This window comes from Anastrepha obliqua, chromosome 3 (assembly GCF_027943255.1).
Source record: "Anastrepha obliqua isolate idAnaObli1 chromosome 3, idAnaObli1_1.0, whole genome shotgun sequence".
NCBI lineage: Eukaryota > Metazoa > Arthropoda > Insecta > Diptera > Tephritidae > Anastrepha > Anastrepha obliqua.
The window spans coordinates 11922701-11943789 of NC_072894.1; the positions used below are offsets into that span (position 1 = coordinate 11922701).

Consider the following 21089-nt stretch of genomic DNA (forward strand, 5'->3'; position numbering starts at 1 on the left):
TTATTTGACTAACTCTACTTTACATACAGTGAGTCACAGTCAAAGTGAGCCACCAATTCCTTGGAGATATTTGTTTAAACAACTTTTGTAAATACTTTCAAACACCCATTATTTTTTGTCAACTTTATCAAGTGAGCATGTACACAAGCATGTATTAACTGTATTTTTCCTATTTGTTTGCTGCCGAAGTAAGAGTAATAATGAAGAACAAAAACAAACGCACAAACTAACGTCACACTCAAAGTGAGCCACCTAACATTGTTTTTTTTAAAATAACGGGATATGTATTTTTGGATATTAATTTTCGCTTGCATCTTATTCTTAGTGTTTTAGTTGTTTATTATCAAGCGGGTTATAAAGATGGGTCGACAAACAAGTGTTGAAATTAGACAGTTAGTAATTGATCTTTTTAAAAAAGGAAAATCCCAAAGAAAAATTGCGGAATATGTGAATAAAAGTCGAGGAACTGTCCAGCACATCATACAGATGGAGGAGGAAGAGTAGGAAACAAGCCGAAAGAAAGCAAAAAAAGGCTTTTTCAGAAAGGGACGAGGCATTTATTTTGCGGGAAGTGAAGAAAAATCCTCATCTTAGTGCTCCAAAATTGACGAAGATGGTTAAGGAGTAGCTAAATATCCACGTTAACCCCGAAACTGTAAGAAGAGTTCTCAGAAAGCATGGTTATAATGGTCGTACGGCCAGAAGCAAGCCATTTATTAGCACCAAAAATCGAAAAAAAAGGTTGGAGTTTGCGCTGAAATATGTCTACAAGGATATGAGTTTCTAGCAAAAGGTTCATAACGGTATAATGCAACGTAGAGGCTATAATAATAGTTTTGTAGGTTCTCTTTACTGACGAAAGTAAATTTAACTTATTTGGCTCTGACGGTAAGAAGATGGTACGGCGACAAAAAAACACTGAGTTTCAGCCGAAAAACCTAACTCCCAGTATGAAGCACGGCGGTGGCTCCGTCATGGTTTGGGGCTGCATGGCAGGTGGTGGAACTGGAAATCTTGAACATATTCCAGGCATAATGGATAAATACGTTTATATAGACGTTTTGAAGCAAAATCTTAAGCCAAGTGTCGAAAACTAGGGATCGAAGGCGACTTCTATTTTTACCAGGACAATGATCCTAAGCACAAGTCGTTTGTTGCGCGGGAATATCTATTATATAACTGCCCCCACGTATTGGAAGTACCACCGCTGTCTCCAGATATAAATATAATTGAAAACTTATGGTTCCGTCTTGACCAAAACCTGCGGAAACATAGCATTTCTTCAAAACAAAGTCTTTTAGATGCCTTACAAGACGAGTGGCGTGCAATTCATACCACATATACCTGTAAGTTATTAGAATCAATGCCCCGACGTCTAAAAGCCGTTATTTCCGCCAAAGGAGGCTCACTTTCACTGTGAGATAGATTTGTGAATTATTTTTGTTTTAGTTCATTTTTTTATAATAAACAAAGAAGGTTCTTCATGTAATCGATGAATTATTGAAGCTAATATTCAAACAATAAAAACACATAAACCTTTTTTCCAATCTGTGGTATTTTTAAACAAATTTCTACTAAATCTGATGACTAGGAAGTGTGGCTCACTTTGACTGTGACTCACTGTAAATGTCCGGGTTCTTTTTTGTCATGTATTTTGCCAAGTTTTTTATTGTATTTTCTATGCACGAATGAGTTGAAGGTTGTTTATGTTTTTTGTACTTTATTGAGCCACTGTACATAAGTATATAAAACAAAAACTTAAAAGAAATTTTTAGATAGCTCTAACACCGTAAAGCAAACGCTGTGAAAACTACATACATCGAAGTGAGAGTCAATTAAAAAAACAAAATTGTATAAAAGCTGACTTCAGTTGTTTTTAAGGAATTTATTGAACTATCCTCGTACACGCACGAAACAATACAACAACAACTACAAAACAACACTTACTAGCTGTAAGTTCACCAAACACATGACAACCGTCTAGTCGTTTGACTGACCTTCCAGGAATGTTGTTTGCTTTCAATTTAAACGCTTCTATACTTTTTGTGAGTTTCCGTTCACCTCTTTTCGCTGAAAAGCATAACCAAATATAATTTGAGAGAGAGTGAGAAATGCAGAATGGAAGCGAATATTATCCAATGCCTGAGTATTATTTCTTTTAGCACGAAATAAATATTAATCTGTATGAATTTTCTCAGAATCATAACGAGCCTTGCTCAAATGGCATATCTGTGGGAAGTCTGCGTGCATATTTCTTTCTTTTTACATTTCTTGCCTTAGGCCAGTGCTTTTCTGGATGCTATGATGCATATACATAAGTATGTATGTACAATATATACAGTCGGTCAAACAAGGCTTAGCCCAGTGAGTTTTTTGTATTACAATATTTTTCATGCTAAATTTTTTTCTAAATTTTGTATGAAGGTATTGTATCGGGTGTTTTTTTAGCTGCATGAGATCTATCGATAACGGTTTGACAGCTGAGAATAGCAACTTTGTTGACATTTCTGTTCAGTAAGGTTTGGCAAGTCATTATGATTCGTTTACATATTCGTGACAATTTACTTTGAAATAAAAATGTCTGTTCATGAATTTCATAGAGCGAAGTGTTCAAGAAAACTCCGAAAGGCCGATCTGTCGCCGTTGAAAACTTGTTGGCCTTTTAGGTAAGGATCTTGGCTTACGTGCCTATCAAATACAGATCGTGCAAGAATTACAGCCAAGTGACCATTGCTTGCGTCGCACTTTTTGCTGATTGGTCTCATTTAGATTTATTATTCAGATTTATTGAAAAAAGTAGTCAAAAATAGACTGTTCGAATGGGACATGCAACTCGTTGGATATATGCTGGATATCATATTCACAAAATGAATGCCATGAAACTATCTACCAGATTTTAATAGAACAAATTAATTCGAACAATATTTCTGTTTTGTATTAGCATTTTAAGTTCTCAAGCTCTTAAAGAAAACCCCTGATGTAATGAAAACTGTACAATACTTACAAAAAAAAAAAATAAATAAATAAAAAAATCATGAAATTTCTCTTCATACTTCCCTTCAAGCATTTTATGGAAGAATTTTATTAAATAAAATTTTTAGAAAAAAAAGAAAAAATTAAAAATCTGCAATTTTCTGCAACTGGTACACTAGAATTAAATGAACTATAAAACTGCATACCAGAAAAAGAAACTAGGGATTCTAAAATGATTAAAATTTTGTTGATAATTTGTTGCATTTTTTTAATGTTGCATTAAGTTTGAAACCTTAAAACATGATTTTTTTGTACTGATCATTCATTCATTATTTATAAAAAATTAACAAACAAAAATTACCATGAAAAACATTACGAACGTTGGAACAAAAACACTCACTGTGGTTAAACTTTTTTGACACAGTGTATATGTAGGTATGTAAGTATATACATACATTGATTTGCAATACGTTTTTATGCTATTAACCTTTTGAAATAGATAAATTATCATTCCATAATGCATTAAACAGATTTGGAAAGCGTTCAATAATTGTAACTTCAGTAATTCAAGAAATTCATGCACGCATAATAATTCAAATTACAAATTAACACACTTTCTTTTTATGGGCCAATAATGCTGAAATGACCGTGTACGGTCAAAAATCAATCAGCGCAGGAAGAGGTCTGAAATTGGTTACACATATTTTAGACACCACTATGGCGCAGATGAACTGGTAAAAAATTGGGCATGACCCGCCCTCTTGCCAAAGGAGATTTTTATAATTTACAATTTTTATGGAAAACAAATTTCAGCATAATAAACATCTGGCATTATTTGTGTTCATGTTGAAGTTCGTTTCATTTTCTTTTTTGCTGACATAGACCACAAGGGTCCGCAGTATTACCAGTGTTGTTGCAGTCGTATTGAACATAGTTCGTGATGCAGGTTCTAGCGTGTTTTAATAAAATGTTTAAACTTTTGTCAGCAATATCCTTCAGAGATCAAAAGTATACCGTTCCCAGGCAGCTGTAACGAGTTCCGCTTAGAGCAGGATAGTGGCAAAGTAGGTATGCTAACGTACCCCTTCTTCTTCGCAAAGTTACACACGTCGTTCTGAACCAATCCCATTTTAGCTGCGTGATATGGAGTGAGACAATGTTCCGCCAGTACTCCATTCAATATTTTACATTCCTTCCTTGGGAGTGATAAAATGAAGTTGGTTGTTTTCGTGCTGCAAGTTCGTAGTGTTATTTTGGCAATCCTGTCGGAGGTCGAGGCTTCCAGAGTTAATTCCTCGTCTAATTCCGCCTTTAAAACTGAGAGTGAGGGGTATATGTTCGACTTGCTCAACCTAGGCAAGCGGATGCCTGCTTTGGGAAGCTCGTCAGCTCTCTCATTTCCCTCTACTCCTTTGTGTCCTGGTACGCAGTAAACTGTGACCTGTCTATTCTCGCAGAGCTCGTACAGGGTTACACGTATTCCGAGCTAGTCATTACAGTCATTATTGCTTTAATAGCAGCTTGACTATCGATGAAGTGTTCGTGCGAGTATTGGGGAGGTGAAATTTCCACCGCTGAATTCAGCTGCCTTGGTTACAGCATAGATCTCAGCTTGAAACATGCTACCGGGATTCGGAAGCCTGTAAGACTTGGAGATCAAACTGCGGGCAGAAGATTGCCACTCCTACTCCTTCCGTCATTTTGGATAGATCTGCAAAGAAATTGCGTATGCGTGGTGATAAGACTCTAAATCCTTCTGCCAAACATTCTGTTCTATTACAAAATCAGGCCCCTTGCCAAAGTTTACTTGTGGAATAACGTACTCTGACCTGCCGTTTATGTCCCGTGTGTTACTGTGACCACACAACATTTGTGAGAACTTTTGGCTGAGTTTTTTACTACTAATTTGATTGGATGCCAGTCGATAAGTCTTTATATTGCCGCTGTTGGAGTTGTGTTCATAGCGCCAATTACCCATATTTCTGCAATCCTTGCACGCTTTCCAATCTTTTAACGTACGTACGTCATTTTATCACAAAACCTTCACCAGTTTTGTATCTCAAAAACCTCAATACTTTAATTTTACTGAAAAACTCAGTCGAAAGGAATATTTCTACGACATACAGGGTTTGATTGAAAAGTAATGAGCCTTTCCGCGCGGAGCGTCTGCCAAGCGATCAACCGAATCGGCTGGTGGGGGAAAAAGATCGTTGGACCTTCCCATTCCACTAGAAACCAGTCCCAGTTCGCTCGTTCCAGTCAACATCGCTCCGCGCGTGAAAGCTGTTTTAAAAGTGTGTTAGGATTTTGCAGTGGCGAAAATGCAGCGATCGTTGAAGCAACGTTACCCGATCAAATTTTGCGTAAAGCTAAACAAAACGAGTACCGAAACCATTGGGCTACTCAAGGAGGCTTACGGGGACCAATCTTTTGAAGAATATTAGTTGTATAAGTCAAAAGGTTTAATAAAACTGCTTAAAAAAATAAGGCTCATTACTTTTCAATCAAACCCTGTATAATTAGAGATACTGATCTCCTGCATCGGATATGATCACGCCCTAATCAATATGCCAGCCGGAAGCCTTCGATGTGCCTAACCTAGCGTTGCCTTACTATATTAGTTTATAGATATAATTGTACGAGTATTATGTACCTATTTATAAAAAAAATTTAAATATAAGAAAAAATTTAAACAAATAATAAAATTTTTGGTAAACTCCAAAGTTATGTATTTTAAAATTGTGTGTGCATGTCGCTAGCTTGCTAGAGAAATGTCATAAAATAAAATTTGAGAAGAACTGCTCTAAAAATTTCAATTTACTCTCGATGTGTAAGTAAAAATAAAAGCATATTTTATTCCAATGAGATAGTGTTAACAAATACCGCAAGAACAATATAAAGCAGCCGCGATTATTTTTGCATATTTAAGTAGATTTTGGTTTTGTTACCAAAATTTACGAAAATAAACTCTTACTAGTTCTTGCTTCATTTGTTTAAAGCCGCAATTGCCGCGCTTTCAGCCAATAGTGATGACGAGTTTTTAGCAATGGAACACACGTTAAAACACGAAGAAATATGTGCATTCGCAGAGGAGTGTATTATGACGTAACGATTAGTCAGAAGGTTTCATTATTGACATGACATACATAGGTATGTATGTAAGTTTATTCCCTGCAGGAAAACCCAAGCAGATTTCTGATTCAGTAACCCAAGTTTTTACGTCGAACTTCAATGAAAATTACTAGATTTTGCCTCTCGATAAGAATCAAATATCTGACAATGACCAAAAAAAAACTTCCAATTTTGTAAAAAAACACATATTAAATAAAGAAATGCAATTAAAAAAATGTATATATAGTTTATTTTAATTGCTTTTATATTGCACAGTGGCAGTCATTAATATTCGGTTTTATTATTTCAATACCTTAAATTTCTATTTCTTTTAATAAATATAGCAAACATGAAATTGATGTATCATTAAATGTTGTTGTTGTTGTAGCAGTAACTTTGCCCTGTCAGTGTAGTGTAATCACCGGTCGTCTTCGTCTAGCTCATCTAACGGTAGGCCCAGGAAACTAGTAGTTTCGACGGGTTGAGTCCAGAGGGAGAGGGGTATTAGATGAGTGGGTTTGTTGGGGCATGTGAAAAGGTGGCTAGTATCGTGGGGGTGCCTTCACATTCTAGACATATGTTCAGTATGTCGTAGTCGATTCTGGGTAAGTAGGAGTTTAACCTGCAACAGTATCCAGAACGTAATTGTGCCAAGGTTACGCGGGACACTCGGGGAAGTTGGAGCTTTTCGTCTGCAATTGGTGGTGGTTGGACTCCGATAACGACATTCGGGGGTCGGGAGCTTAAGAAGGTGGTGAAAGTCTCCCTATGAATGTCGTTTATGGCCTGTCTGTTCACTGTCCGATCCAGTAGCTGTCTGTCTGTTTTGTTTAGTATCTCGTCCGCGTAGTTGATGAAATGCTTCCTGATGTGCCTGGGAGGTGGCTCAGGCTCAAGCAGGTGTCTGCATGGGTAAGGCCTGCGGTAACACCCTAGCAGAAACTGCTTACTGAGCAATTTGTTATGCTCCTTAACAAGCAGCATAAGGGCCTCATCGTGTAGGTGTTGTATCGGTGACATCATAAGAAATCCTGTTGCGGTCCTTAATGCAGTGTTTTGGCAGGTCTGAAGCTTCGTCCAATGCGAATCACTGGTTCCAGGCGAGCAGACAGGCGCAGCATAGTTTAGAACCGGTTGGCATATTGCTTTAAAAGTCGACAGCAACATTTTCTTGTCTTTGCCCCAAGTGCTGCCTGCAAACGACTTGAGAACCTTGTTGCGATTCCGTACTTTAGGTTGAATAGCGGTTGTATGCGCTGAGAAGGAGAGCAAGCTGTCAAAGGTAACTCCCAATATTTTGGGGTTGTTAACCGTCGGAATTTGTGTGTCATCGACTTTCACCTTGAGTTCTAGCTTGACCTCCTTTGTCCAGGTGGTGAAAAGGGTCGCCATGGATTTAATGGGGGAGAGTTGTAAGTTTCTCGCAGTGAAAAAGCGAGAAAGCCTGGCGATGTAGTAGCTTACCTTGGAGCGTAGGCCATCAATGTCATTGCCCGACGCCATTATCGTGAAATCGTCGGCGTATGAGACCAGGGAGACTTCCTCTTGTGACTGGGCAGTTTCGAAATATAGAAATTGAACAGCAAGGACACCTTGCTTTATTTTCCTGTTTAGATGTTTGGTCTCGAAATATCACCGACGAATGATGACCACTCAGGTAGTTCGCGGTCCACTTCTTAAGCCCTGGCGGGAGTGTCGACTGTAAATGTTTCCTTAAATCTATTTAATTGTGTCGAAATTTTATTTCTGAATTACCCTGAAAAATTCAACAAATTCTACATCGGAACAGATTCAGTTGGCAATTTTTCAGCGCAAAAAATGTGAAATCTACAACAAAATTGCAGAATTTGTTATAATTGCCAGAAGCTAAGAATAGCACAAGATATTATTCGACGATACAGAAAAGAGAAAAGGGAAAATCTATTAAACCTGCTAAGTCAAATCAGCTCAATGAGAGAGAGCAGAATGTAAAAAATAAAGGTTAAGCCCCGCTTGACTGCAAAGAAAATCGCCACAGAGGTAACTTGCATCAGCCTCTATAGTAAGAACCTTTAGTCCAATTGAAGAATAGGCAAGCGCGTATTAAATGCGCTTGTGGGGCCGACGTTTTATTTGCTGATGAGAGCAAATATAATTTTGGATCTGATCGCAAAAACTAAATGAAAACCGCAAGTCCACGATTTCTTTAGCTGCTGAGTAGAAAAATATACCCCAACGCGAACCAGATTTGGCTCCCAGCGACTACTGGACTACTTACACAGACCTAAAAAATTGCTCGCTGGTAAGAAATTTCGCACGAACTGGCTGGTTACAAAATTGCTGGTAAAATGCAGAATATAATTGTTAATGTGATCTAATTGTGATGCGAATCCAAAGAGAAACGGTTTAGAAACAATCGATTTTCTTGCGGGGCATGTACAGATATTTTAGAGATAAAGGGTTTTGCAATAAGAGGTGTTATTTTGTTATTCAAAGAAGAATGCTATTTTTTAATATAAATGATTGGATGTTTATTTCATTATAAAAAAGAAGGTATGCCGTTAATAGTGGAAAATAACATCAGGCAAATGACCACCACGACCACGCTTACGGGATAATATCCTTTGCATGAAATTTTCTATAACCGAATTGCAAATTGGCTGCCCTATGTCCTCAATAGCCTCACGAATTCCATCTTTGAGGTCTTCAATCGACCGTGGGCTGTTGGCGTAGACCTTCTCTTTCACGTGGCCTCAAAGAAAAAAGTCACAAGGTGTTAAATCACAAGATCTCGGTGGCCAATTATGATCACCTCTTCAAGTGATAACACGATCCGGAAACTTTTCCCGTAAAAGATCAATGGTTTCGTTGCTTGTGTGGCACGTAGCGCCGTCTTGTTGAAAATAAACGTTGCGCAGGTCAATACCATCCAATTCCGGTCATAAAAAATTGTTAATCATCTCTGAATAGCGATAGATAACACCTGTTATTGGAAAACCCTTTAGCTGACATACATACATATGTACATACATATGCATGTTACGCATATATAGGGTGATCAATTAAGAGGCGTTTTTTTCATTTGCGTTTTTTTTACAGATCGCGCGCGAGTTGTGGCAAACTGTCATCGTGGATTTGTTGAACAGCGTTTGGCATTTCATCATGGAAAGACTCACACCGCAACAACGTCTACAAATTGTTCAACTGTATTATGAAAATCAGCGTTTGAAGAAGATCCGCTGTTTTCGAGCAAAATTTTGTTCAGCGATGAGGCGCATTTCTGGCTCAATGGTTACGTCAATAAGCAAAATTGCCGTATTTGGGATGAAGAGCAACCATAACAGGTTCAAGAGCTACCTTTACACCCAGAGAAAACAACGGCTGATAAACCAGCTACGATTGAAGCTCTGGAAGCCAACATTACGCGTGTTATTCACGAAATGCTCGAACGAGTGATTGAAAATTGGACCTTCAGAATGGACCACCTTAAGCGTAGTTGCGGCCAACATTTGAATGAAGTCATATTCAAAAAGTAAATGTCAAAGAATGTCCTTTCAAATGATAAATAAAGGTTTTGAACATAATTTACATTTTTGTTTTTTTTTAACTATTGAAAAAAGCACCTCATGATTGATCACCCTATACATATATAGCCTTATGTGAATACGACTTCAATCACCTTTCATTTAAGTTTCGTAGAAGTAGTTACAGTTTCTAAAATTAAATAGCCTTTGATAACCTGACATACATACATACATATATGTACATATGCACGCTTTTGTAATAGCCTAGACACATGGTGGCGTTAATTGGGATTAACAACTTAATTTGGAATTGTCTCACACTCCAATTTTAATTAGAATTAACTACACCAGTAGAAGCTTTTTCATGGCAGAAACACACTCGGAGGTTTGCCATTGCCAGCCGAGGGGCGACCGCTATTAGAAAAATGTTTTTCTTAATTTTGGTGTTTCACCGAGATTCGAACCAACGTTCTCTCTGTGAATGCCGACGCACCAACCCACTCGGCTATGGCGGCCGCCTGTTAATTTGTATAGTATTTATAAAAACACGTACTGAGGTTGTATATTTTTTATAAATTTTGATTTTTTTTATAAAAACCTTTAAAAGTTATTTGCTGCGAAACAAGTTTTTTCCACTGTTTTTTGCGAAAAGATTTTATCTTTACTTGAGATTTTTGACATTTTCTGTATAGAATTTGCTGCTTTTGCAATTTGATCACGGCCGTTGCAGTTGTATTGATTTGCTGCACGTTTGCTTATTAAGATTGTTGTTGATGCCTCTTTATTCCCGGCCCCCATCGCATTTTATACCCCGTTTACTAAAGCGCATTCACACACGGTGATATGTGATATCCAGAGGGAAAGTGAAAAGTGTTTTTTTGTGTTTCATTTGTTTGATTAACATGTTCCCGCCGGCGCTGTTATTCATGGTCTTCGCCCACAGACGGCAATGTTTAAGTCTTTTCGCTCTATCGGAAGCGATTGCAGGTCATAAAACGAATTTTTTTCATAAGGGTAGTCGTTTATGGCATCTCATCTCATAGGTACCGTTTAATAAAGTACCATTGGTGGTACACGCCGCCTCATGAAGCAATCTTGTGCGGGCCACCGGTGGTACGCGCCGCCCCATGAAGCAGCCTTGTGCGAGCCACCGGTGGTACGCGCCGGCGTGAACGTGTTAAACTCTAATTGGAATCTTGACATTCACAACACCTAATTGCATTAGTTTGGGAAAAAAGAAATCCATTATTCTCTCGGTGGTTGGCTGTAGTGATCGACATCTCGTAAATTATCGATCAAACTATTTAAAGTTTATGCTCGTTGTCAAGGTGACATTTCACAAGCAAAACTTATTTACTGTTTTTGGTTTGTTCCATTCAGTTGTGAGTTACAGGGAGTTAAAATGGAAGTCAACAAAGAGAAAATTCGGTGCATTCTACAGTTTTTCTTTGATAAAGTCGAAAATACCAGCCAAGCCGCTGAAATTGTGAATGGTGCCGCTACTGTAACAGCTAATTTCATGCAATTTTGGTTTCGTCGATGACGGTCAGGAATTTTTGTTTCTAAAGAAAATGTCGGTAAAATCACAGAAATAATTTAAGTTGATCGGCATGTTAGTAGTCGTAGCATCGACCATAAAACAATTTTAAAGCACTTGCGCAAAAATTTTACGCAAAAACAATGGATTTCTTTTTCCCCAAACAAATATAAGTTACATTAAAATCTTGTTTTTGTACTCCTGCTATCACCTTGTATGGAGTCGTCTTCCTGTATACTCACTAGTTTCCTGGATATGCCTGCGAAAGGAAGAAATTATAGATTTCGATTTTGACGTGTAGTTCACACACACCGGCAACCAGAACACAGGTAAAAAAGAACTGAGAACCGCTAGATTGGTGCCCATAAATACATTCACACTTTCGCACGTAGAATGTAAGCTAGTTCGCGTACTGTGTTTTCCTTACTAATTCCTTGATGTTTTGTTGGATGAAAACAAAAAACAAAAAGTAACTGTATAGAAGACGATGGCTATTACAAGAGGAGGGAGGTACCAAGTGCTTAAGAAAAACAAAAAACGTTAGTATTAACGGATTTGTTGAATAAAGTTGCAATGGACCTTCTCAACATATTCAGCAACAAATATGTTTCCAGATATATGAATATATTGAAAGGCAAACGACGGGAGTATTCACCCTACCGCTTGTGTTTTGTTTATTGTTTACCTGGTAGAATCTAAGCCAGCCCTGACCATTGGCAATTCTATTATACTCCGCTTCGATGCTACCGCTCATGTTGATATCGCCTTCCGCTGTGGTGCTCCCGGCATTAGCTGTGACTTCATGGCTTACTGAGGTATCACTCTTATTCGTCGTTGAAGCCATTATTTAACCGTTTCGCTTCGTTTTATATTTAGTTTTCTGCTTAATGTTTTATTTCAGTAATTCAATAAAAATGTTTTTATTCGCAGCAGCTGGCCACTTTTTCCCCCGTTGAGTTAGAGCGATGCGGCTTTATTCCAACGATATACGTCAAAAAGCCAGTTTGGTGAAAAACTAAATCGTATTCGTTTATGCCACTAATTGAAACAAAAAAACTGTGCAATTGCAAAATGAAATGTGGCGATTACAACGATGAGTTGTTTTTACGGTGGTCAAGGCAGATATTGGCAACACAATTTCAATAATTTTGTTGCTTTGTATTGTAGATTAGAAAAAAAATCAAGTCGCACACTTTAGTAATAAAAAAAAAGCTAAGAACTTGTCGCGGCACACCGAGTTCTTCGAAATTAATTTCCTAAATTGGCGAAAGGAAATCACGCGCATAATATTCGTCACACCACAATAGAAATTTCTTCGTACCAGTTTACACTTTTTGTCAATCGTACTTTTTCATTTTGCAAATAAAAATTAAGCAATATAAAAAATTTCGCAGTTTTAGTTCCTCGATCTCTTTTTGTCTGATGGCTGTGTATCGTAAAGTGTTTCTGTGTAAAACATTGCATGGTCGCATTTTAAAGTAACATAAGATGTTGCCAGTCTCAAATCAGTGTGTGGTGAGTAAAAGGCAGGGTGACAAAGATAATGTTAGCTTTATTTTATTAGGTTCTTTAAATTTTTCAAATATAGGAAATTGAATTAAAATTAAATTAAAAAAATGAGTAAAACGACGAAAAGCAATACGAGTACAAATACTCATAAAAGCAACCACAACTACAACGATTTAGATGCTAACAATGATATGTCGGATGAATTGAGCGCGTACAGCTCGGAGGAAGACGAGGTGACATCACGAAAATCGCGAAAAATACAGCTAACTGATGCTGCGGATTACGAGGATGGGGGCGGAATGTAAAAATGTAAATTAATTTGTGTGCAAGTAAATTATAAGTGATATTTTCATATTTGAGCCGTAAGCCCTGGCAGCTAGTGCTCCTTTTTTTATTGTAAAATAATAATTTATTGTTGTTTTCCATATATTAAATTAAATTAATTTTTATTAGGTTTTGAAAAACATGAAATTACATTTATAAAAACAACAAAACACGCATATTTGATATCGAAATAAAGTAGCTTAGCGTCATTTAAGCGCGATTTATTCATACAACAATAATAATCTTGTAATAGTAACAATTTTGGTATTTCCAAGCACGCCAAAAATATGGTAATAAATGAATTGTATAAAAACTTTCGATACTGCCTGCAGAGGCAGCCATCGTCAAGACACACTTTTTTCACTTTCAAATAAATTTTTCGAAAGCAACTTTAATCATTTTATTACATTTTTAGTGTGCGCATTGAACTGAAAAAAAATTATAATAATTTAATCTTTATAGTATTTTCTGTGAAAGTAAAACCGTTAAACCAATTTCTTGGCACTCTTAACCGTGTATGTAGCACTAAGCAGGGAGCGGCACCAAACCTGTACGCCTTATTAAATTACCACGATTATGGTCAACCAATTCCTTTAAATTATTATACCATACGCCTGTAAAAATAGAAAAAAAAATTATATAATTTGTTACAATGTTTCACTAACGGATGTAATACCAATTTTCGTATTTGCCATGCAATCTCCAAACGCTTGACAACCTTCCATGCTGTTAAGTACTCCAAACACCGACAAATCTGCTAGATTTGGGCGTTCACCTCCCATGAATTTCTGCTTACGCTTTTCCAATTCTTTAGTCCACTTATCAAGAGCATCATATATATGTGTTCGTACATCGTCGGAGAGGCCATGCCGGCGTTTCAACATTTTGCTAATACCCCACATAGCAATGGCGCCAACATTAACCATTAAGTTGCGCTCCCATGAGGGGAAGTAAATATCCCACTCTCCAGCCTTTGAAAACCATTCAAACGTTTCACGAGCTTCGCCTAGCGTACGGTAGCAGTTAGGTGATATAAGATGCACAAGATGCGAATCCGCCCATGTGCGCCACTTTCTCTCATTCCTACGAAATCCCCAAAAATAAATAAAAATTATTTACACCGATTTAGCTAATCTCGTCTCACTCACTCCTGCATATCTTGAGTAACATGTTTCGGCGTTTTATCCTGATACATAAGGAAGTACTTGTTCAGTATGTCCAGCCGTTTTTTACCGTTGTCGTCGAAAAATGTTATTGTTGGGTAGAAACTTGCCAAATAACCTATATCAGTTTGTTTGTCATTTAAATATGAAGCCAGCAGGGATATAATAGCGCTCGAATCGGTCAATTGTATATAACGTCCGTCGTCTTGCTGCACCAATACCATAGGAACTTTTTTTTGTTCGGACCATTTTATATCTTGTCGCAATACTGCATCCACTTCGACCACCGAGTACGATATGCCCATGTAATCGAGAAAAGCGCGTACCTTGCAACAGAACGGACAGGTTTGGTACTGAAACAGTATTATTTTTAAATTGGAATCATCACGCGGATTAACGTATTTCTTTGTTATTCTAATATCAGGTAGGTCGCGTAGAATTTTCGGTGGTATACGTTGGTGTTCCATGTGCGAACCCTTATCCTTCCAATTCCCATATATAGAATATGCCGTGCCAGAAGCGGCACCAATGCCTGCTCCAATCAGAGCCAATTTAAATGTACTGGTCGGTTTTGGAGTAAGCTGCGACGCATAATGCCTATACTGCTGGCCAATTGCCCGGTACACAGGTAACACGTTGCCGAAAATTGGACGCGATCCACTACATGTCACAAGTCGCCGACTTATACGCAAAGTCGACATTGCCGCGAGTTTTAACAAAATCTTCAGAAAGTAAATTTATTTAAATAAAATGTGTTACTTAATACCGAGCGGAAAATTATTGAAGATAATAATTTTGACTAGAATCAATCTTGAAGTGGCCTCTTCGTTAATCAGCTGTTTCAGAACTTTGGTGATGCCAACTGAGGCAGATCACGGCAATCAGTGACATTTAGCGGCGGCTATTCACCATAATTTTAGTTTTTTACTGAAATTCGTTTTAAATGGAATGGAATGAAAATCAAAACAACTATCAGAAACAAAACGCCAGTAATGATTTTCAATTTATTCCAATGAAATTTCATTTTACAAAGGCAACATACACTTCCAGTGTCAGTAAAATATATTTCGGAAAATATTTTTAAAGCCATTGAATTAAAATTTCTAATTACAAATTTTCGGCATTTTTATTATGTACATTTCAGTGTGAAAATATATTACGGCACAAATTTCATATATCACAGAATCACAAATATAAGCGGGCAATTAGGAATAAAGGCAATAGTCTAACGACACAAAACCAATAATGCACATATCAGGAAAGGATTGTCGTAATATTTTTTATCGGGGAAAAAAGCTCGTAAGTATTGGCATGCGTCTACATTCACCACAGAAATTGCAAAATTTATATCTTATTTAAAAAAATTGTGTCAAAGCCTCTACGTTCGGTTCCTGCCTTTACATATCAGGCACTGCAGAAGAATACCATAGTGGAACCACCGCCAAGGTGAGACTCTAATCATCCAAACTAAAAAGTCAATATTTAATCCAAAATTCGTATAGAATTTATATATACAAAAAAAAACCTGTAAAGGAGACAATGTTCAAAATGTATTTTCGTCGTGGTGATATACCGGTAGCCAAAAGAATTAAAGGTAGTGGGGAGGGTGCTACGGGAACAGTAAAATGGTTTTGTGATCCGAAGGACCTTGACTACTGTTATTACTTGCCAATATTTGTAGATGGGTATGTACATAATATTCACATACATATTTATTTTATCAAAGTAAATTTTGTTTTACTCAGAGCAACACGAAGATTCCTACTGTGATACTGGTGTTGTTGTAATCCCCGCGAATTGTTTCCCATATACGCGTATTGAGCTGAGTGCAGTAATAGTCCTTGACTCAATGCGAATTTAAAAAAATTTAAAGGTGGTGGCACTAGACCAACAACAACGTTTTTTACATTAGATTGTTACGGCAATAGAAAATATAGGAGCATTAAGGGGGTCTTCTGGTCTCGAGGCCCTGAAATGAACGGTTTTTTTGGGGATTGATTGTAAATCCTGTGAATATTTAAAAAAAAAAATTTTTTATTTTAAAGGTACATGTATGGGCTTTTAAAAAATGGTTTTGACTTTGAAAAAAATTAACACCCGCGACCTTGAAATGGCGCTGAAGACGTCCACCTCCAAACGAAACAGGTCTCCATTTTGGTCACGGTTTTTCCACCTGGGTAATCAGAAAGCAAAAATTAGATATGCGTTGTCTTCAGAGTTGCCCTGGTTAAGTTTTCCCGTGACAGATTTTTTTTTTTAATTTTTTTCAAAAGTTAAGCAACAATTTGCAAAAAAAATTTTTTTTTGCTCATTTTTTGAACTTTAAAAGGTTATAAAAATGGAATGAAAAAAAATTTCAAAAATCGTACACGAAGAAACTTAGCGGTAAGTTTTCCGAACCTTTTAAGACCAAAACCATTGAAATCGGAGTATAACTACTATGAAAAGTGTGACCAAAATGCTTAAAAAACACGATTTTCGGGGAAACGCGTTTAAAGATAAAGTTTATGATAAAACGGCCGGAGGAGGGTACACTTCGGTGCCCAGAAAAATGTGAAAAAATGCGATTTTCAAAAAATCCTTTCTGTGGCGTATTCTCGCATACACACACAACAAAATTATGCAAAAAAAAAAAATCGATTTTTTTTTCGCTGGAGACCAGAAGACCCCCTTAAAATGGAATAGCTTTTTGACATTTCATTTTGTGTTGACATCCTAATTTTCAAGGCGAGTGAAAAACAAGTTGGCTGGTCAATTGATATCACCTGGAATCGATTCGCGTTAAATTGAGGCAGATAAGGTCTTTGGCCGGATACAAATTCCGTTCGCATGACAGTCGGCTTTACGTTGAAAATTGATTTGGTGACTCCTAAAATACTCAGGCTAAAAAGCCCATTGTATTTAGAGCTCTGAAAAGAGGGTAGATAGTCAGGGAGGAAAGGAGAAAAGTATCAGAGAAAGAGATAGCAAAGAGTAGAGACAGAGATAGAGATAGTTAGTCCTGTGAGAATTTTCCACATTCTTTGGCAAATCTGTAAATATCCTCCAGTTTTAGAGAACGAATATTACTCATTCCCATGACATCGGAACCCAATACTCGTAGTCGCGCTCTAGCAAAGGCAGGACACTCACAGATAAAGTGCTCAGTGCTATCCGCCTCCTCCAAGCATGGCAGGCATACCGGGTCCTCGATGATTCCAATGGTGGTCATATGCTTACCCCATGGATTGTGCCCTGTAATAATACCACCATCTACCGAACGTCTTTCCTTAGAAAGTTCTAGTAGAACGTTTGACAGTTTTCTGTTCGGACTTGTCACAAAACACTTTGCAGTTCTGCAGCGTTCTAGACCGGACCATCGCTCTTTATGTAGATTGCCTACATAATCGCTGATCCAATTCATGATTCCTGCGGAACTGATTCCGATTATTGGCTCTGGCCCCTGTGGGGGCACCGCTGATCCACGGTTGGCCAATTCGTCGGCAATTTCGTTTCCTTGAACACCGGAGTGGAGACTCGGAACCCATATAAGTACAAGCCTGTTTTGTCTTGCGACATAATTAAGTTTCTTCTTACATTCTTGAACAATCTTTGATTTTTATGTCGTGGCGGGGGCAGCGCTCATAGGAACGTTCCAGGCGCTCATAGAAAGAATCTTTGGTCGCATCGTCCTTCTCTTCCGTCGGGGCGTGGGCACAAATTAGCGATATGTTAAAAAAACGGGCTTTGATGCGGATTGTTGCAAGACGCTCGTCCACCGGAGTGAACGACAGTACTTGTCAGCCTTTACTCTCACGAGGGCATCAACCAGCCGGGCAGAGGCACCCTCCCCATTAAGGGACCGGACATTCCAGGTGCATGCCCTCAAATCATAGTCCTTAGTTCGTTTGCAGGGGTCGTCATCAGTATAGGGAGGTCTCATCCGAGGCTTTTTTAAAGTTTTCATTGGGGGGGATTTTTAAGTGGCGGGTCCCAAACCCAACGCACAACCAGCTATCCTGGAATGTTTCGCCTTCTCACTTTAGCTCACTCCCGAACGGGTGTTCGGAAGCGACCCAGAGGATACGTGGGCTAATCCCGGCCGTTGTGAGCTGCTTGAACCATATGCAGAAGAATCGTCCTGGCCATTCCCAAGTGAATGGCGATCAGTAACTTTCCCCACTTGCGTGGACTTCTACACATGGAACCATCCTCCTATCCTCCCATCTTGGACCCATCGCTAAAGAAAATTTTCGTCAAACCTCCCCGCATGCATTCTGGATTGCCGCATTTGCGTAATTTGAGTATCAGGTCATCTTTAGGTGCCAAAAACAGTGGATACTGCTGAAATAGCAACTTAAAGATTTCTCTGTGTCCCGAAGTTCCGTCTTCGTGCCAGAAATCATATTTATGGAGTCTACACATCGCTTTTATTGCTTCCTGTTGTATCTTAAGATCCAAGGGGAACAAATCCAGCATAGCATTTAGAGCATCGCCAGAGGTTGTACTCATGACACCCGTAATGCATACGACTTGGCCTTAGCGAAACAACTTGGATTTATATTCGGCCAAGGACTGTCATTACAGCAGCACTCCCACACTGAAGGGAAATGCTTCTGCTGTTACAACAATCACTGGATACAAATTCTGGTCATTCTGGGAGCATAAACCATTCGTTATTTTTATGCTCGTGAGAACTTTTGCATTAGAGTTACTTACATAATGATGAGAAGTTCAACTGTTCTAAGAAATTTTAGTTACATATATCGCACTTGTTACGTTAAAGCGTAACAACTCAAAATTTCCAAATTTTAGTTTTTTGCAAGAAAACAATGTACAGTGGTCATCTCTACCCACTGTAAAAATCGTTCAGTGGTTTGTCTAGTCTTTCGTTAAAAAAACCGTTATGACTCTCTCTTTGTTTTCAGAATGACTTCTTTTGTCTCAACTAAAGAGTTACATTTTTAGTTGTCTCCAAGTGTTTGAACAAATTTGTGTCACATAAACTGTAACATTTTGAATTGTGCCTGTTTACAACCAAACGGTTTGTTTAAGTTTGTTTAAGTTACGTGTTATTTTTTCAGTTAAACAGAGACAACTCAAAATAACACCACTAAGTGTATACAAAAATTTCAGAAAAAGAGTAACAACTCAAAAATTTGTTATTTTAGCGCAACTACTAAACAAATAAGAATGAAACAACCGTTATATTGTTTTTAATGATATTTTCGTGCAATTACATATTTTTTTCCTTGTTATATATTATTAATATTTACGGAAACAGTTTTTCGTCTCTACTGAAAATGTTCACATTTTGAGTTGTTACGCTTTAACGTAACAAGTGCGATATATTTTACTTTTATTTTATTACGGGTTAAAATTAGAATGGGTGAAATCTACCATCTGGCATAAATATACTGCGACAACAACAACAATATTCCAACAGCTCATAAACCCAAAAACAAATTTAACCCGCTACTTTAACCCACTCACCACACACTTTTCCAGTTACACGTTTTTCGTTCGTAACATAGTTTTTCTTTTTCTGTTGATCTACAAATCGTTGTTGTTGGTCTACCACCACCATCTTGCTTCTACCTGCTACTCGCACTCGGGAGGATATATGTAATTTGCAGAGAATGTTACTGCTAATGTTAACGTTCTCTGTATTTTGTTTGTATGAATGCGGCCCAATAACAAATCTGCATATACGAGTACAGAAACCATCGAGTACTCGTATGTACATACATATTTTGGGACTTTATTTTATATGATTGTTTGATGTATTTGAGCTGTATGACATTTATTAGAATTTCTATGTAAGCTAATGGTTTTTAATTCAGTTTAGCCGATAGCGACATTGATATACGTTCACTGGCACAGGAAGCTGCAATGGATCTGATACTAAAAGCACCACACAAAATATTGCCGGTTCTGCCAAAATTGATACTTCCACTTAAAAGGGCGTTCAACACGCACGATAAACGAATAATAATATCAGCACTAAAGGTATTGCAGACTATGGTTTTGGTTGGTAGGTTAAAAACCTGATAGTAAATATTAGCAGTCATTAAAATACGACACGTTACACCGCAGGGCCATGTGTTGGTCAAGCACTTGTTCCATATTACCGCCAGCTTTTAGCAGTTTGCAATTTATATAAAAATATCAACGTTAACTTGGGTTCTGGTGTTGATCCTGATCGTAGTCGTCGTATTGGTGATGTAATTGAAGACACCCTGTCTTTGTTGGAGACCTGCGGAGGACCAAACGCCTTCATCAACATCAAATACATGATTCCCACCTATGAGAGTAGTACGCATCCGATATGTACGCCGTCGGCCGGTAAATTTGGTGTTGACGCAACCAAATGAAATAGGCCGAGTTCAAAATAATAGTTATAGAGGTTTATTTACAAGGGGGAAGGAAATTATAAAGTTCAAACATAGCAACATACATACATATATACGCAATATGTACGCAATCAAATACGTTAGCAGCCTTTCTTTGAGCGGACACTCAACACTATTGATTCAAATTCCGCAGTTGGTAGATTTTTATTTACTATACGCATTTAATTTAGGGAAAATCTATGGTTTTTTGATTTATTAAAATATGTATTTAGTTTAACATTGGATGATGTGTACATACATATATTTATCTGTAATATATTTGAAAAAATAATAAATTCAAAATCCAAAACTGTTAAAACTATGTATTTTGTTTTTATTTCTTCTTCTTCTTTTTGTTTGGCGCGATAATCGCTTAATCAACTTTGGCCGAATTTAACAAAGCGCACCAGTTGGACACACCAAGTGAAGTCAAACCCTTCTGCACCTGACCTTTCCAACGCTAAGGAGGCCTTTCTCTTCCGCTGCTACCACCAGCTGGTACCTCATCGAATACTCGAATACATAGAGCCGGGAGTCTTTGTATCTATTCGGGCGACATCACCTAACCAACGACTAAAAACGTCTCACTGTCAGCGAG

At 37.7% G+C, this 21089-nt stretch overlaps 3 protein-coding genes across 8 annotated transcripts in view; 1 reads left to right on the forward strand and 2 right to left on the reverse strand.

Moving 5' to 3' along the window:
* LOC129241038 (tyrosine-protein phosphatase non-receptor type 61F) overlaps positions 1-12559 on the reverse strand; it is a 90554-nt gene extending 77995 nt beyond the window's left edge. For all 5 annotated transcript variants that reach the window (XR_008582121.1, XM_054877171.1, XM_054877170.1 and 2 more), the window contains exon 1: positions 11810-12559. Coding sequence is in view for 4 of the 5 variants with exons in the window: in XM_054877171.1 (XP_054733146.1) it covers positions 11810-11968 (159 nt within the window). In the remaining variant the exon portion in view is untranslated. The remainder of the gene's footprint in view (positions 1-11809) is intronic.
* A 576-nt stretch (positions 12560-13135) lies between these two features.
* On the reverse strand, positions 13136-15010 carry LOC129241325 (prostaglandin E synthase 2). Its single transcript, XM_054877583.1, has 3 exons — positions 14106-15010; positions 13634-14040; positions 13136-13571 (listed from the first exon to the last, which is right to left on the reverse strand). The coding sequence occupies exons 1-3, from the start codon at positions 14819-14821 to the stop codon at positions 13483-13485; spliced, it is 1212 nt and encodes a 403-aa protein (XP_054733558.1). The 5' UTR covers positions 14822-15010; the 3' UTR covers positions 13136-13482.
* Positions 15011-15074: 64 nt separating this feature from the next.
* LOC129241326 (parkin coregulated gene protein homolog) lies at positions 15075-20651 on the forward strand. 2 transcript variants are annotated; one of them, XM_054877585.1, is made up of 6 exons: positions 15075-15171; positions 15265-15419; positions 15496-15566; positions 15623-15805; positions 19943-20133; positions 20196-20651. In XM_054877585.1, exons 2-6 carry the CDS (start codon positions 15366-15368, stop codon positions 20471-20473), a joined length of 777 nt encoding a protein of 258 aa, XP_054733560.1. In that variant the 5' UTR covers positions 15075-15171; positions 15265-15365; the 3' UTR covers positions 20474-20651. The 2 variants fall into 2 exon arrangements, with proteins under 2 accessions (XP_054733560.1, XP_054733559.1); XM_054877584.1 differs by lacking the exon at positions 15075-15171 and having other exon boundaries at positions 15182-15419.
* Positions 20652-21089: the final 438 nt, after the last annotated feature.